Raw genomic sequence first — 16027 nt, 5'->3', positions numbered from 1 at the left:
ATTGTGGCAGGTGCTATTAAATATATAATCTAAGCCAATAGTAATTAATAACATTACAAGACATAATATTTCTGTTATGATTCCCTGGATAAATACCCTTATTTATGTACATTATGCTACTTCTCATTTGCTGGCCATTTTTTTACCTTTCCCAAATGCTACTCAAACATCTGCCCTGAATATTCTGCTTCATTTGTTTATTGCAACATTCAGAGATTTGCATGTGCTCAATCATTTGTTCTGCCTTATCCACTTGTCATTTCATCAGTTCTTTTTTAGTTCTGACTTTTAAATCTTTTGTTCTATTCATGCCATATTGTTGTCATCCTTTTTTCTGTTTATATTTTCCCTCTGGTTGTAATATGTTCATTTCTTTCAACCCATACCTTCTGTCTTAAAATTGATACCGAGTATAAGTTCCAAGGTAGAGAAAGCAGTAAGGGATAGGTAATGAGGATAATGTGACTTGTCTGGGGCCACACAGCTAGGAAGTATTTGAAGGCTTGATTCAAACTGAGGATTTCCCATCTCTAGATCTGATTTTTCTATCTATTGAGCCATCTAGCTGCCTCATTTCTGACAATTTCTGAAATAAAGGAATCTGTTTCTCTGTCCTGTTCTATGTCCCAGGTTTTGTTGTTTGTTTTTAACATTTTATTGTATCTTTAAAATTTTTATTTGTTTCAAATTCTCTTCATCATCCTCCCCCAATTAAAAACATATTACAAATAATGTATAGTCGTACAAAACAAGTTCCTTAATTAGTCATATTGAAAGAAAAGAAAATGTGCTGTACTCTTGAGTCCATCAGCTTCTTCTGCCTGCAGGTGAAAGGCATGTTTCATCATGATCCTTTGGAATTGATTAGTCTTTGTGTTGATTAGTTACTAAATCTTTCAGATTTTATTATCTTTATGGCATTGCTCTCTAAATTGCTTTCCTGGATATCTGCTCACTTCATTTGGATTGATTTATACAAGTCTTTGCAGGTCTCCATGAAGTCATCCCCTTTATCATTTCTTATAATGCAATAGTAACCATTGCATTCGTAATACCATAACTTGTTCAGCAATCCCCAATTGATAGACATCTCCTCAGTTTCCAATTTTTTACCACCACAAAAAGAACTGCTATAAATACTTTTGCCTATGTATTGTTCCTTTTCCTCTTTCTTTGAACTTTTTGAGGTGTAGACCTAGTAGCAGTATCATTGAGTCAAAGGATCTGCACAGTCTGTAGTTTTAGGGCCATAATTCTAGAATGATTGAATATAACTTTACCACCAATGCATCAGCATACCTGTTTTCTTACAGCCCTTCCAACATTTTCATAGTTTGTTTTCTTAACCAATCTAAAGGCATGCAGTGGAACCTTGGTGTTATTTATTTCCATTTGCCTAATTATTAGTGATTTAGAGGATTTTTTTCATATGGCTATTAAGTGCTTTAATTTCTTCCTCTGAAGACTGCCTGTTTATGTTCTTTGACCATTTATCAATTGAGGAATGGCTCTTAATATTGTAAATTTGACTTCATTCCCTATATATCATAGAAATGAGACCTTCATCAGAGAAATTTACTATAAAGATTTTTTTCCTGCTCTTCTAATTTTTGCTGCATTGGCTTTATTTGTTCAAAACCTTTTTAACTTTATATAAGTAAAATTACCCATTTTTACTCTTGTGAAACTCTTTATATCTTCCTTGGTCATGAAAGCTTCCCCCAGCCATAGATTCTGGCAATTAACTTTTTTTGTTTGCTCTGCTGATTTGCTTTTGATTTCACTCTTGATGTCTAAATCATGTAACCCATTTGAGGTTCTCTTGGTATACTGATTGGACCACTTCATGGCTCTATCAACAGTGTATTGTTATATCTGCTTTTTTCAGCTTTGTTTCTTTCCATCTTTGCCATTATTGACAGTTTACTGGGTGTGAGGTAAAGCCTCAGAGTTGTGTTGCATTGTATTTTTCTTATTATTAATCATCTGGAGCATTCTTTTATATGTCTTAATAGTCTGCAGTTCTTTTGAGAACTGTTTGTGAATATTTTTTGACCATTTATCCATTGAAAAATGGATCTAGAGTGTTAGAATATTAAATAGCCAACACTTATCATAGATATATGATAGAAAGATGGGGGTTTTTTGCCATCAGCAGTTTTCCTTTGTTATCCTATCTGCCTGAGTTTTGTTCATTCAAAAGTTTTTCAGGTTTCTATAGTCAGAATTGATTGTTTTTATCTTTTGTGATCACTTGCATCATTTGTTTATGTGACTCTTCCCCAATGATATGTGTAAAAGTTACCTAAACTTGTAGTCTTTTTTGTTGTTGCTGTGGTGTATTTGTTTAAAAAAAATAAAAGCCTCATTACTTTATAACCACATTATATAATTTTACCTGGGCAAAAATGTTGCTTATCATTGCAGTATCATTGCAGTATCAATGGCAGACATGCTTTTTGGTTACTTTGTACAGTAGATGCTGCTGGTGTCTCATAAAGCAACTATAAACAGTACATAAGAAATCTTAGTCTTCCAGTTCTTCACTGGATAGAAACATGCCTTTATGAGGCTGAGGTTATTTTTAATCTGAATTTTAAATCCTTTATTGGATGAGGATTTAGTTATAAAATCCAGTGCTAGCCTCTTAATGATATCCTCTGCAGAAAAAGTATTTGTTAAATCTAGTAGGCTTTATGATATTCTCTTGAGTATTTGAAAAGTTTAGTTTTAAATTTTCAGTGCTCTCCATTTTTCATGATAGCAGTTTTTAAGTAACCCCTGTTCATATTAAGCAGGTATTAAAACTTCTATTTTCAGGAGATTATAGTAACACTAGAGGGCATAATGGATAGAATTCTGGACTTGAATTCAGGAAGACCTAGATTTAAATCCTTCCTCTTATACCTATTAACTGTGGCCATTTACAACTCAATTTCCTTTTCTATAAAATGGGGGTAGTAACTTGTAGTAACCCTAGTTATTGTTGCTGTTTTTTATTCTTGTTCTCATTGAAAACAGGAGTCAGCTTTAGTAGTCAAATTTTGCTCTACTATTGTGTTAGTGAATCATGTTTTTTGGCTTGAATATACGCAGATGATTTGTTCTGAATCCTATTTTATTTTTCTATAATCTTGGTAAACTCATCAGTTCTTATGGGTTCAATGATCTTTACATAGATGACTTCTAGACCTCTATATCTAATCTTTATCTCTTTTCTATATTAAGAACTCCTTTTTGGACATTTTGATCTGGGTAACTTATAGATATCTCATATTTGACATGACTAATACAAGAATTTTCTTTTTCCCCCATTCCTAGACCTCTTCCTGAATTTACTTATTTGTGTTAAATTCTTCCACCACATGGGTATAAACTTTGGAGTCATCCTCAACTCTCTCTCACCATCACCTCAAATGTCTAATCATTTGCAATGTCTTCTTGATGTCACTTGCATCCAACCCCTTCTCTCAAGTACTCTTGTTCAAGCCTCTTATCCCCTCTTGCCTGGTCTATTTCATTAGTATACAAATTAGTTTCCTAACCTCAAAGATCTCCCCTCTCTAATCCATCCTCAATATAGTTGCCAAAGAGATATTCCTAAAACACAGATGGGACTATGTAACTTCCTTGTTTCATAAACTCCATTGACTCCCTCTCACATATAAGATCAAATAAAAACTCCTCTGTTTGGACTCTTTAGACCAACCAGACCTACTGCCTCACTATTCCTTGCCTTTTCTATTTGCTTTGCTATTCCTTACACATGATATTATATTTATGAGGTGCTGCAGTCATTGACTACAACACATGTTGTCTCCAGTCTACGTTGCCTGAAATATACTGACTTCCACCCTTTAGACTCCTGAATTTCCTCCAAAGCTCAGGATAAACCTTACCTTCTTTATGAGACCTCTCTTTTTTCCCTCTGCTACTGTCTCCTCTCACTCAACTTACTTTGTATTTCTTTTGTATGCATTTAATTGGTTTTATACATTGTCTCTCCCTATAGAATATAAACTCTTTTGGGGCATAGACCTGCCTAGTATAATAACTGATACTGGCAATCATAGATGTGTATTTGCTTACATTGCATGACTTCAGTTTCTAAGAATATTAAGTTTATGATTTTGAATTAAATTAAAATTTATGTAAAACATAAAATTAACTGTATACAGTTGTCATATGTCATTGGGAGGCAGTGTGGCCTAGGAGAAAAAGTGCCTTGGGTTGGGAATTGAATCTAGCATAGAATATTAGCCAAGACCATGAACAAATAATATAAAATTTTCAGATCCTCAGTTGTCCACATCTGTGGTAATACTTGTACCACCTTTTTCTGAATGCTACTGTGAGAAATGTTTTGTGAATTGTAAAAGTATTATGTAAATGTCATTAGTTTTTTTTTATTATTATTATTATTCTATCTAATGTATGTATAATATGAGTCTTACTAATAAGCTTCTAGAATGTGGATCATCTTGTACATACCTACAAACCCAGTATTATAGATATTCAGCTTGAAGAGACCACTGAGGTTATCTACTCCAACCCTCTTTCATTTTATAGATGAGGAGACTGAAACCCAGGAGGGTGAAGTGATTTGCCTTTTAGTCACACAGGGTATAAATCTCAGTTGTGTGATTTGAGTCTGGTGCTTTGACTCCAGATCTGATGCTCTTTTCATTGTACCACACCAGACTTCTATCTCTTGTAAATATTCTGTGCAGCATCCAGCCATTTCCACAGTTATAAATGAGGGCCTGCCATATGTGCCTCAGTGTTGTGCTGGTTGTTATGAGAGAAATAAAAGAAACTAGTGGACACAGTCCTTGTCTTCAAGGGTCTTAGTCTTGTAGAAAAGTCAAGACATTCATATAACAATAAGTGACTAAAAAATAGGATGTAAAGTGATTTCACAGAGGAGAAGGGAGAACATTCCAGGTTGGGAAAATTCAAAGTAATGTCCTGGTGCATTTGGAGATTTGTGGCTTGACAAAGGGAAGATCCTGAGGAGTGGAAGGAAATCATTCCTTACAAGTATCATGTGTGGCTAAACAGGAGATCATTGAATTGTCCTTCAAACTCTTTTGGGGCTTCAGGTAGCTGCTGTCCGAGAAGGAATGTCATGGATCATCCCAGTCCCCTTGTTATCCCTCTTGACTGCAAAGCAGCTAGAGCAGATGGTCTGTGGAATGCCTGAGATCTCTGTTGAGGTTCTGAAGAAAGTTGTCCGATACAGGGAAGTGGATGAACAGCATCAGTTGGTGCAGTGGTTCTGGCATACCTTGGAAGAGTTCTCCAATGAAGAGAGAGTCCTTTTCATGAGGTTTGTGTCAGGGAGGTCTCGGCTGCCAGCCAACACTGCAGATATATCTCAGCGATTCCAGATCATGAAGGTTGATAGGGTAAGTTCCTCTTTGTTTTGACCTTGCCTTTCATTATTGCTTTTAATGCTTAAAACAAAGAAAAATCAAGTTATTTGTTGTTCTCATGGAAACTCAGAATCTATCTGATTTTAATAAAGATTTCCAAATTCCTTCTTAATAAGTGATCAGACCCATCCAGGGCAGTAATTTACTATAATAAATTTCTCAGAAATTGAATCCCAATTCTACTTGCATGGCATTTCCTAATGTAGAATCTTCCAGAGCCATATTCAGAGTTGAAATGATCAATCATTTTGTAATCCTCATTTTGTTTACTTCTTTCACAAATCATCTTTGAACATTTATTGCACTAAAGTATGACTTTCCATTAGAGATTAAATTTTAGTTACTGAAGTATTCTCCAAAATGAATTTGAATCTAAACAATGTCATGATTTGATTTAACAAAATTTGACTTTCTGTTATGCTTGAAAAGTCATTTGTAGATGAAACAGAAGGCTTTATTTCTGCATCCTGATTGATGGAAGAAGCTTAATGCAGGTCCATATAAATATCTATGACCAGTGTATCGTAGATGACTTTAAAATAGGAAGGCTCTGTTGTTTGGAGTATAAAATCTACAACCGAAAATCAGGCTCACTCCGCAAGAAAAGTGGTCATCTCACCAAGATTCATTGTAGTAAATCTTTTGTGACAACATCCGTTGATCTTCATTCTCAAATACAATTCCTGTATACACTGTTTCTTCCCTTGTCTATCTTTTAGTTGAGTCCAGACTCAAGAAGCCCTATGAGAGAGATTTTTCTTTCATATTTTCTTCACTTTAAGTCCTTGCCAGAAACTATAAGTAGAAAATATTTTTTAGCATTTCAGAGAAAAAAAGTGAGGAAAATAGTCAGTATACATTTACTTCTGAAAAAGAACAGTGCTTCAGTGCCTTTTTAAAATTTGATATACACAAGTACAATCAACCTCAGCAATAACTAATATGCTGGTTATTTTCTCTAATAAATATCTTCAATCACCTAGAAAATTTAACAATTTAATGTGTTCTTTATGCTGTTCAGATAGTTTTAAGTTTTGAAACTTAATTTAATCATCCCTATCTCATTATACTTTTTTCTGTAGAAGAAATTGGTAGTTAGTTCTGTTTGTTTACAGCTTGACAATTTTTAATATGAAATCCTTTATTAGAAATATAAAATCTTATCTACTTCTGCTACTGGACTGACCCTTTTTCTTCTCCAAATATGGCATCCTGGCAGCTAGTCTGTGTTTATGGCATTGAGAACTAACAGGATGTATGCCAAAAGAAGTGCACCAGAGAAAATGAGATATTTGTTGATTTCCTCTAGTAGGCCAAACTTGACATGGCTTGAGGTTCAATAGAGAGATGCCTTTTCACATCCTGATGAGTTTGAGAAAAGTATGACTATTGTAGTAGTAGTTGCAGTCATAGTTGTAATCATAGTTCTCTCTATAGTCCAGGATTATTCATGTTTAGGTTATGATTATGAAAAGAGAATAACGGAAATGTAATGCTTAGCAGGAAAAGATGCGTGGCATGAAGAGTGTCCTTTTTTGTTCTTTTAATAACCATACTTATAGATTTCTTTTTCTTCTCTCTACAGCCTTATGACAGCTTGCCTACCTCACAGACCTGTTTCTTTCAATTGAGGCTTCCACCTTACTCCAGTCAGCTAATCATGGCAGAGCGTTTGCGCTATGCAATCAATAACTGCAGGTCGATAGATATGGACAATTACATGCTCTCCCGCAATGTGGACAATGCAGAGGGCTCAGACACAGATTATTAACCTGTGAACAAAATCATCTTCCTTTTATTACAGAATAATGCCTAATTCCAATTCAATGTCAACACACTTTTATGGTAAACATAAAATGTTTTAGGAGCATAAACCAACATTATAAACAGTGGCCACATTTAGTTAACTCTAAATGTAACAACAAAAGAGAATAGATGTTTTTATTTTTCTGTGATTGTAAAAAAAAAGAAAAAAAAGAAATTAAAAGTGCTCTCGGTAAGGTTTTCTCCCTTCCCCAAATCCCCCTCCATATTTTGGTCACTTTTGATAAGTTTGCATGGAGCCATTTGGTGCATTTTTGGTTGGGAATGGTACATTTGTAAGCCCTCCCAGTGAACATGAAGTTGTACATTGTGTATAATTGTTCATTAGAAAGGACAGTTTTACATGAATATTCATATATTTATTTTGTTTTAATTTCAATTGCCTGTGCAGGGTTCCTTATGCAGAGAAATAAAGCAGATTCAAGAATCTCTGTGTGATGATTTTGTTAACATCCATTCATGTGGGTCTCTCTCAAGTGATTGACAAGAACGGTATCATTGAGGCAGAGATTAGGAAAGAGAGAAAGTGAGATTTTCTGTGTTGCAAGAGCCTTGTCAGGTTGGTGAGTAAAGATATGAATTTTGTCCATTTGGAATCAAGATTTTTAGCCTAGCTAGAGTGCCTGGATACTTATCATTAGCACATCAGATTTCTATCTTGAGAATCCAAGATTCAAGTCCTTCTTCCAGTGAATAGGTTTTATTTTTGTTTTTGTTTTTCCTTTAAGACTGAAAATAGTATGAGTCCAGTGACAGATGTCTGGCTGTTCAGGACCAGATGAATTTAGAGAACCAGCCTAGCTAAATTCAGAGAGGCTTATCACTAGGTTTTGGCTACAGCATGATGACCTTTGAAGACAACAGCATTTCTCAGATACCATATGCCAAATCCCTAGAGGAATTTGTTCAGCATTGTTGACAGATATACCTACCCTCATGAAACCACAGATCCTTGAGGAATTGGGGGGGGGGTACCTCATTGTACCCAGGTGCTTAATACCATGAATACCAAGAAATTAAATTTAAAAACTACTTGTGTGGGTTGGGGCTGAAGAGTATGGCTGATAGCTGTAGAAGATATGTTAAGTAAAGAAGACCATTGCCAACACACTTTGGATGGACAGGCAAGTCAGAGGATACCATTCCTTTATCAGTCATTTGAGAATTTGTGAATACGTGACTGGGGATCTCTCTGTATTTTGATAAACTAGAATGGGATGTGAAGTGGTTGGGATGAGATTGCACCTGAAGAATGTTTTTAACTCCTTTATATAACAAGTTCTTGGTAAAGTATGTGTCATTTGGAACTTGTTCTCCTGTTTTAAGAAAAAACTAAATGTCAGTTTCATTTTATTCTCTTTTTTATTCTCTAGCTCTTTTCACAGTTGCTCTGACTTATACAGTCTTTAGAATGAAGAAAATAATCCAAAGCCTCCTAATTCTACTAGTAGACGTCAACAGATCAGGGATATAATCATAATATGTGTGTGGGTTTTTGTTATTTTGTGTTGTATTTTATTGCTGATGTATTGAGGATGGTAAGGCCAAGTGTGATTTGGTTTTGGCTTTTGTCTTTGATTTAGAACTGATTATTTCAAGAGACAGGGCTAAAAATAGTAACGTTATGGATAGTAGACAAAATTGTGCAGTGACTTCTATCAAGGAATACTATGTTTTGTTTTGTTTTCTACCACTGTTAAATGATTCTTTTCCCTGCTCCAAGCATAGCCTGATTTCCCATTTGAAGGAGGTGAAGAGATAAGCATACTTTTCCACATTCTAGGTTGTTGGGGAGGACGATGGGTTCCTAAAGAAAACAGAAGCGAGGCTTCAATGAGAACAACAAAAAAAGACTTCTGAAATGGAGGAGGCTAAGGCTTTGACTCGAAGCTAGAGAACATAGGAATGTTACAAAGAAAAGGAAGGGAAAAGGCACCTATGTAATTAGTATACCTGCTAGGAGTCAGTTGAAAGCTAATTAAATAAAAAATGAATATCTGCCAAGTTAGGTATTATACAGAAGAACAATAGCTGCTGAGACACCCACAAAATAATCACAAGGCAAAATCCAAGAAAGGAATCAGTAGTAAAACCTATGTCCTCAAGCATCCATATACAAATTCCTAAACGGCAAGCAACAAACAAGAACTACTAGAGGTCCTAACTAATGCAAGGAGGCAAATTTGACCTCTTGGGTATAACATGAGACTTTTGTGGTATGAAACCCCAGATTGGAATATGGGCTCTACATAGGTATATTTTATTCAGAAGAAGAGAATGAGACATTTAGAATGGGGCACCATTGTGGAAATCCAGAAACCATGGAGAAGAAACATGATGGAGAGATTATTTGGGTGAAATCACTGAAAAGAGAAACAGGAGTGATTCTTGTTATGGGAATATACTACAGATCACCTGGGCAGAAAGGAGATCAAGAAATTTTTTAAAAATATCACAAGCCTGTGCAAAAGCATGATATAGTAATAATAATGAGGGACTTGAATTATCCAGGTATCTACCAGAATGCTTTACTACCCAAAGCAGAGCAACTAGCAATTTCATAACTTACTTTAATGATAATTTCATCTTTTGAACAGTGGTGGAACCAACAAAAGGGAAGTTCTGTTTTTTGATATAATAATTCTCACTATCAAAGTTAAATGGTTATTGAGGTGGAAATTATGGGAATCTTGGCAGGGCAGGATGATCACTCCATCCGAGTGTTTGTGATGGAGGAGAGGAAATCTTGGTTTAGTCAGACATGATCCTTAAATTTGGGGAAGTTAAGATTTCAAAGAGTTCAAAGGAAATATGTTATGGAAAAAAATCCTTCATGTGAAGTCAGCTTGGGTAGGATGAGAGTTTCTCAAGAATGAAGTTCTGATGCAAAAGAATGTATGACATCACTTATCACATCTATATATAGGGGTATGTGATTTGGGGTTTAGGCTTTAAAGTAAATTTTAAAAAATTTTTAAGAATGAAATTCTGAAGACAAAAAGGGAAAGCAATTCCAAAGAGGAAGAAAAATGAGATTTATCTGAAAAGGTTGATGTGGAAAAGGAAGCTAAATAGCTTAGATTGGAAAAAAAAATGTGCAAAAGACCAGGTAGAGGATGACTATAAAAAAAGTTGAGAATGCACTGAAGCTGGCAAGAAAACCTAAGGACAAGAAAAAGGATTTTGATCCCCCAAAAAGATGAAATCTCTACTTGGAGAGGAGGATAGGATATTGATAATTGATAAAGAGAAAAAGCAGAGCTGTTCAATTGTTATAGTTATTATAATAATTGTTATTTTGTTTCTATTTTCTCTGCAAAGTAGAATGATGATTTATTTACACTGGAAAGGACAAAACAAAAATGACTAACAGATTTTTTTGATAGTCAAGATGTATCAAGAGATGGAAAGAAGGTACTTAGCTGTCCTTGATAGCAGGTCACCTGGCCCAGATGAACTAAACCATTGGGATCTGCAAGAAATGACAGATGTGATGATTATTGAGCTTTTGTCAGTGATTTTTGAAAGAATTTCAAAAATGATGAAGTGTACAAGACTGGAGAAGGGCAAATGTCCCCATTTTCAAAAAACAGAATAGTCTGCAAGCTATAGTCTAGTGAGTTTTCCTTCATCCTGTCAAAATTCTAGAATGGAGCATTGAAGAGATAACTGCTAAATATTAAAAAGAGAAGGGATGATGACAAAGAGCCAGCATGAATTCATCAGTAACACATTATGTCAAACTAACTTCATTTCCTTTTAATAGGATTATTGAACCAGTAGATGTCCATATGGGTGGGACTTTATAATGACCTTCAAGTGGCCAAGCAATCTCAAAAAGGAAAGGGCCTTTTAATAACCTGACTTACATATGTGAAAAAACCTAATAGATTTGGCTTTTAGATAAGTTATCCATGGGAGAAGTGGTTACTCCCCCACATCAAAAGGGGGGAAAATTGTATGAAATTGAAGGAACAATGTTTAATTGTGAGAATTAAGTGAATCATATTGACGATCTTGTGACTAAAATTTTGAAGCTAGAAAGGAAACCCTGCACCCATCATCACATATGTCCCCAACAATGACAAGATCCTATGGCTCTTCTAAAATACATTGCACCATTTAAATGCTTTCAAGACTTGCACTGGTTAAAAAATAAATAAATAAATGAAGACTTGCACTGGACAATCATCTTCATATAAGGAGAACTAAGGAAAAAAGAAGGAAGCAAAAATCCTTTCCTCAACCCCTAAAGAGTCATATTAAAGAAAAACAAATTTAAAAAAAAGGATGATGAGTCAGAAATCTAGGCTTTTCCTCCCCTGTTAGGTTCAAGCCTTAGATCTCAAATATCGAGTGTCCTGATGGGTGATGCCACAAAGTCATTTGCATTCATTCAAATGTAATTGATGTGGGTCTCTCTTTGCAAGATGGTGAGGATGAGATGAGCCAGAGTAATATGACTACCACCCACAGCTTTTTCTCCTGATTAAAGATGGTAATGGTGAATAAGAGCAATACCAGAAACCTCAGGGTCTACACAGATAATGACACTTGGAGCACAATCAATTCTTCATCCATCAGGATTATCATTAGTAAAGTGGCTTAAGATGTCGTATGCCTTTGCATGAAGCCAATGTTCTCTCAATTCTGCCCTCCATTCAGCATTTCTTGGATCACCCACTAAGACCTTCCCCCTTTGCTGAGAGCAGCAGTTGGGGGCAGGATAGAAAATCCTGTCCCCCTTAAGAGACTCCTGCAGAAAGACTGCATCCCCTTCTACAAGGTTTAAATGAGAACTCCTACCCATGCAGGGGTGAGAATTACCACCAGATCAGCTAGGAGATCCCCTTTCTTCCAAGTAAGTATACATACATTATGGTCATATCAATATTTTCATTTCTCTCATGCTATCAGAAAGCAGTGCACCTCCCAACAATACCACCTCATGGTCCTGTAAGCCCTGTCGGGGAAGAGTTATCTAAATTATGCCAGAGGAAAGGAAGCCTGCCAGTTGAGGGAATGCTGCCGCTATTTTTCTAGGATGGACAAAGCTTTCCCAAGGGGACATTAGGCATGAGGCAAAGTTAACTAACCTGCAGAAGGAATCAGGAAGGGCTGGAGGGGATAAATTGGAATTGTGTCCAAAACCTGTTGGTTTCCAACAAGTAAGTTTTCCTGTAGACTGGATCCCAGAAACCACTATATCAGATAGGCCTCCTTAGATTTTAAGTGTGTCAGGTGCATGATCTTATTAGGATAAGCAAAGCTCTTGCCCTGAAGTGGAAGGGTGCCATTTTGCCTGGTAGGGACAGATCAATGGCCACTCGTGTTAGGTATTTGCTCCAATGGACAAAGAAAGCCCAGTTGGTCAGGAAATAGCTTCCTTATCCCTGTGTTAGAGGATCATCTGGTCTCATGTCCAGCACAAAGTGATATCACCACTCCAATGTCCATATTGGCTATAGACCCACCCCACCTCCCACTTTCAAACTTGATTCAACATGTCCCAATAGTAACGGTCTACTGTGGGACACAGCAAAATCTCTGCACTAGTCCTGACCCCAGAGAGAGAGAGCTTTTGTTCTGTTTGTTCTGTTTTCTTCAAACCATAGAACACCCGACCAGACACACTGCTCAGAAATCATTGTAGAGGAAAACCATCTCTGCCCCATTCCTTGAGGTCCTCTCCCATGCAACCTGGAGCTCAGGCCTCTGGAAGGATTTCCCAAGACCCCCATACCTAGCCTCTACCCTTGTGCCTGGATTAGTGGTTGCTGAGGGCCAGTCTTTCATTAGGTGTGGGGCATTCCTCCGGCTCCTAGAAGGGAGAGTGTTGGGCTAGCAGGGTTCTAGGGCTTGGGCCGGAGGCCTCAGTCTCTGGCATAGTCGCCACCTATCTGTGGGGACCATTTAATAGTGGAGACCAGTGCAGGGGTGAGCTTTCAATGTACCATTTCCATTTAGCCTTAGAAGTCTCCTGTGCCATACCCAGGGAGGGATCACTTTGAATCATCTGAACCCACCACTCAGGACAAAGGATGATTGCATGACACTGGGTCATCTGTTTATTACCAACTAGGGCCAAGAACAGATAATGACCTGCTTTTAAAAAGTGATAAAGTAAATGGATGCTTTGCAGGAAACTTGCTTCTCATGGAAGCCTATATTTTCTTATTCTGGCATTTAACCTAGTATTTATGGACAAAGACTTCCAAAAACATTGTCCTTAGAACATGAGGATCCAAGGGAAGGGATTGCTTTCAACCTTATTGCTGGAGTTCATTTTAGGCCCCACTTGAAAGATGTGGACTTACAGGGGATTTGCTAAATGCAGGAGGGTGGGCCAGAAGTGCAGCAGGAAGTCCAGGAGGGAAATGGCAGTTCTTCATGTCTTGAAGAGCCTGATAAGTCAACATGAGGAGGAAGATGAGGAGAAAGCAAATGCCAGCAGCTTATTCCAGACTCTTCCCCAGAATCCTCTTGTTTTCTCTGCCTGCTACATTCCTTGAACTTGAGGGATTACTTCAGACCCTGGATTCTCTGAACGTTTGATTTCATCCTTTGTCTCTCCTTTCAGTCACCATCTCATCCAGGGCCTCATCAGCCTGCCATCAGCATGGGAATATGGATCAAAGCCCTCTTTCAAGTCTGTCCCCCATGATGTGGTGGTGTGAGGGAGGGTTCAGAGGTCTGAACCCCAGGAATAGAAGACAAACTTTACATCCTGGCAGTCCCCTTGGACCTCAGCTCTCTGCCTTTCTCATGGGCAGCACAGGTTGCTGTAGGAGGAGCTGGTATTACTCCTGCTTTCTCATTATTAAAATAAATGTAACTTCCGCCATCCTTGGGGCCTAATATTTGTTGTTCCCTCATTTTCAGGTGTATCCCGGCCCCATTTGGGGTTTATTTGGTAAAGGTGCTGGAGTGGTTTGCCATTTCCTTCTCCAGCTCATTGAAAGATGAAGCAAAGAGGGCTAAAGGACTTGCTCAGGGTCACACAGCCAGTGTCTGAGGCTGGATTTGAACTCTGGAAGATGAGTTTAGGCCTGGCACGCCCTGAGGACCTAATATTACTTGGTGTTAACTTCAGGGGGTGGGCTTCTTTGGGGCCCAATCCACAAAAATCAGCAGTTTTCTGAAAGGGCCCATCCATACACTCCCAAGAACCCCTGGGGCCCCTTACTCCTGATCTGCCCAATGTGGCTTTGTTAAATGGTCCAGATGTGGGGCAGGAGCTTCAGAGAATGCCTCGGGTTTACTTGGGGCCAACAAGCCCCAGACTTGGTTCTGGATTTCCCTACACAGTTTTCTCAACACCCCCACAGCCTGGCTATCCTAAGAAAGGATTTCTTAACTGGATGTTTTCGGAGCGCATCCAAAGCTTGCCCTGGGAGATGTCCTTGCCTTCAGCTCACCTAGCAGGGCAGGATTGCGCGGCTCTCCCCCTCGCTTCCCAGCTGTATCTGCCCAAGCCACCCCGCCTCTGTGCCCTCCTCAGCTGGCAGCAGTTGGTCCTCCTGCCCCCTTGGAGTTGTGTGGAGAGACCAGAGCTCAACTCCGAAGTCATTCTGCTGAGCTGGCGAGCGGCAGGTTGGGCCTGGGGTCTGGACGGCTCATTTGGGGGCGCTGCGCTGGAGCTCCTTCCCTCAAGGATTCCCCGGCCCTGGCAGATGCCCACCGGGAACTATTAGTTATGGCGCCAAGAACAAGGACTCCCCATGGGGCTCCTCCCTAACTGATCTTGCTGAGGACTCCGCCAGAGAGCGGGCGAAAGGAGAACATCCGGGGATCAGAGCCGCCGCGGCTGGGCCTCCTCCCCTCCCAGACTTTGGAGCTTCCCTTCCTCCCCTCCCTTGGTCTCCGGGCTCCAGCTCAGCAGGACGCGTCACGCATGCCGCCTCGGGGACTGGAACTTGTGGGCCGTGGACCAGAAAGCGGGGCCCCGTGCCCCACAGGGAGAGACTCCTCACTGGCCACCTGTCAGTCAGCAGCCCCGTCACCAGTAACCAGGGAGTGCCCCGAGCGGCCTAATCCAGCCGCCCTGCCGTACTGCTCGGAGGAGAGGGAGCCGCGGGACCCCTGGCCCTCTGGTACCTCCCCATGAAGGACGTGCCGTCCGCTTCAGAGTCCAGCCTTCGTGTCCGCAGGGCCCTTCCCCCAATTCGCCCTCTCCAGACCTGGGTGCGCCGGGGGCCCGCACAGCTCCTCCTTCAGGTTCCATTCGGGCATGAAATGAGATCTTACCCTGGGGAGCAGCCAGCGAAAGGAGCTCTGCTCATCTCTCATGGGGCATGGGTCTAGGTGGGGGTGGCAGCCCCCGGCCTCTCCGGAGGGAACCCGCTCTTTCCTGGGCGGGCTGTGCGACTTTAACTGGTTTTCAGGCACCTCCCCAGTGGGGGTGGGGGGAGGGGCGGACAGAATAAGAGCTTCTTAACGCTACTCTTGGGAAGCCAGAAATCTCTCCCAAAGGAGGGAAAAATGCTAATGCGATCCCAGGGTGTGCTTTTATTGCCTTCAGGGAACTGGGGCCCCGGTCTTACCTGGTTCTGATCAAAAATCTCATGTTCGCCTGGTGGGGCAGCGGGAGACCCCGAGACGCTAGTTCAGTCTGGGCACCCGTCAGATTCAGCGTCAGTGTCAATGGTTCTGGCCCGAGCGTTAAATTGGCACGTGACATCTAGCGAAGGGGCCAAGAGGCAGGACCCGAAAGGGTCTCAACATGCTGAATTCTAATAACAAAGTGCAATAGGGATGAGTGTAAATGG

General features: G+C 39.5%; 1 protein-coding gene and 1 long non-coding RNA gene across 26 annotated transcripts in view; one reads left to right on the top strand and one right to left on the bottom strand.

Annotated features, from left to right (window-relative positions):
- Window positions 1–7686, top strand: part of HERC1 (HECT and RLD domain containing E3 ubiquitin protein ligase family member 1) — a 242772-nt gene extending 235086 nt beyond the window's left edge. For all 25 annotated transcript variants that reach the window (XM_056820227.1, XM_056820224.1, XM_056820228.1 and 22 more), the window contains 2 exons: window positions 5103–5408; window positions 7021–7686. In XM_056820227.1, the coding sequence (XP_056676205.1) occupies window positions 5103–5408; window positions 7021–7206 (492 nt within the window). In that variant the 3' untranslated portion in view covers window positions 7207–7686. The remainder of the gene's footprint in view (window positions 1–5102; window positions 5409–7020) is intronic.
- Window positions 2372–16024, bottom strand: LOC130457880 (uncharacterized). The gene is made up of 2 exons (XR_008917129.1): window positions 15803–16024; window positions 2372–5456 (listed from the first exon to the last, which is right to left on the bottom strand). It is a non-coding gene; the product is annotated as an uncharacterized LOC130457880 (long non-coding RNA).
- Window positions 16025–16027: the final 3 nt, after the last annotated feature.

This window comes from Monodelphis domestica, chromosome 1, assembly GCF_027887165.1.
Source record: "Monodelphis domestica isolate mMonDom1 chromosome 1, mMonDom1.pri, whole genome shotgun sequence".
NCBI classification, from domain to species: domain Eukaryota; kingdom Metazoa; phylum Chordata; class Mammalia; order Didelphimorphia; family Didelphidae; genus Monodelphis; species Monodelphis domestica.
This window is presented reverse-complemented; position numbering and strand designations above follow the sequence as displayed.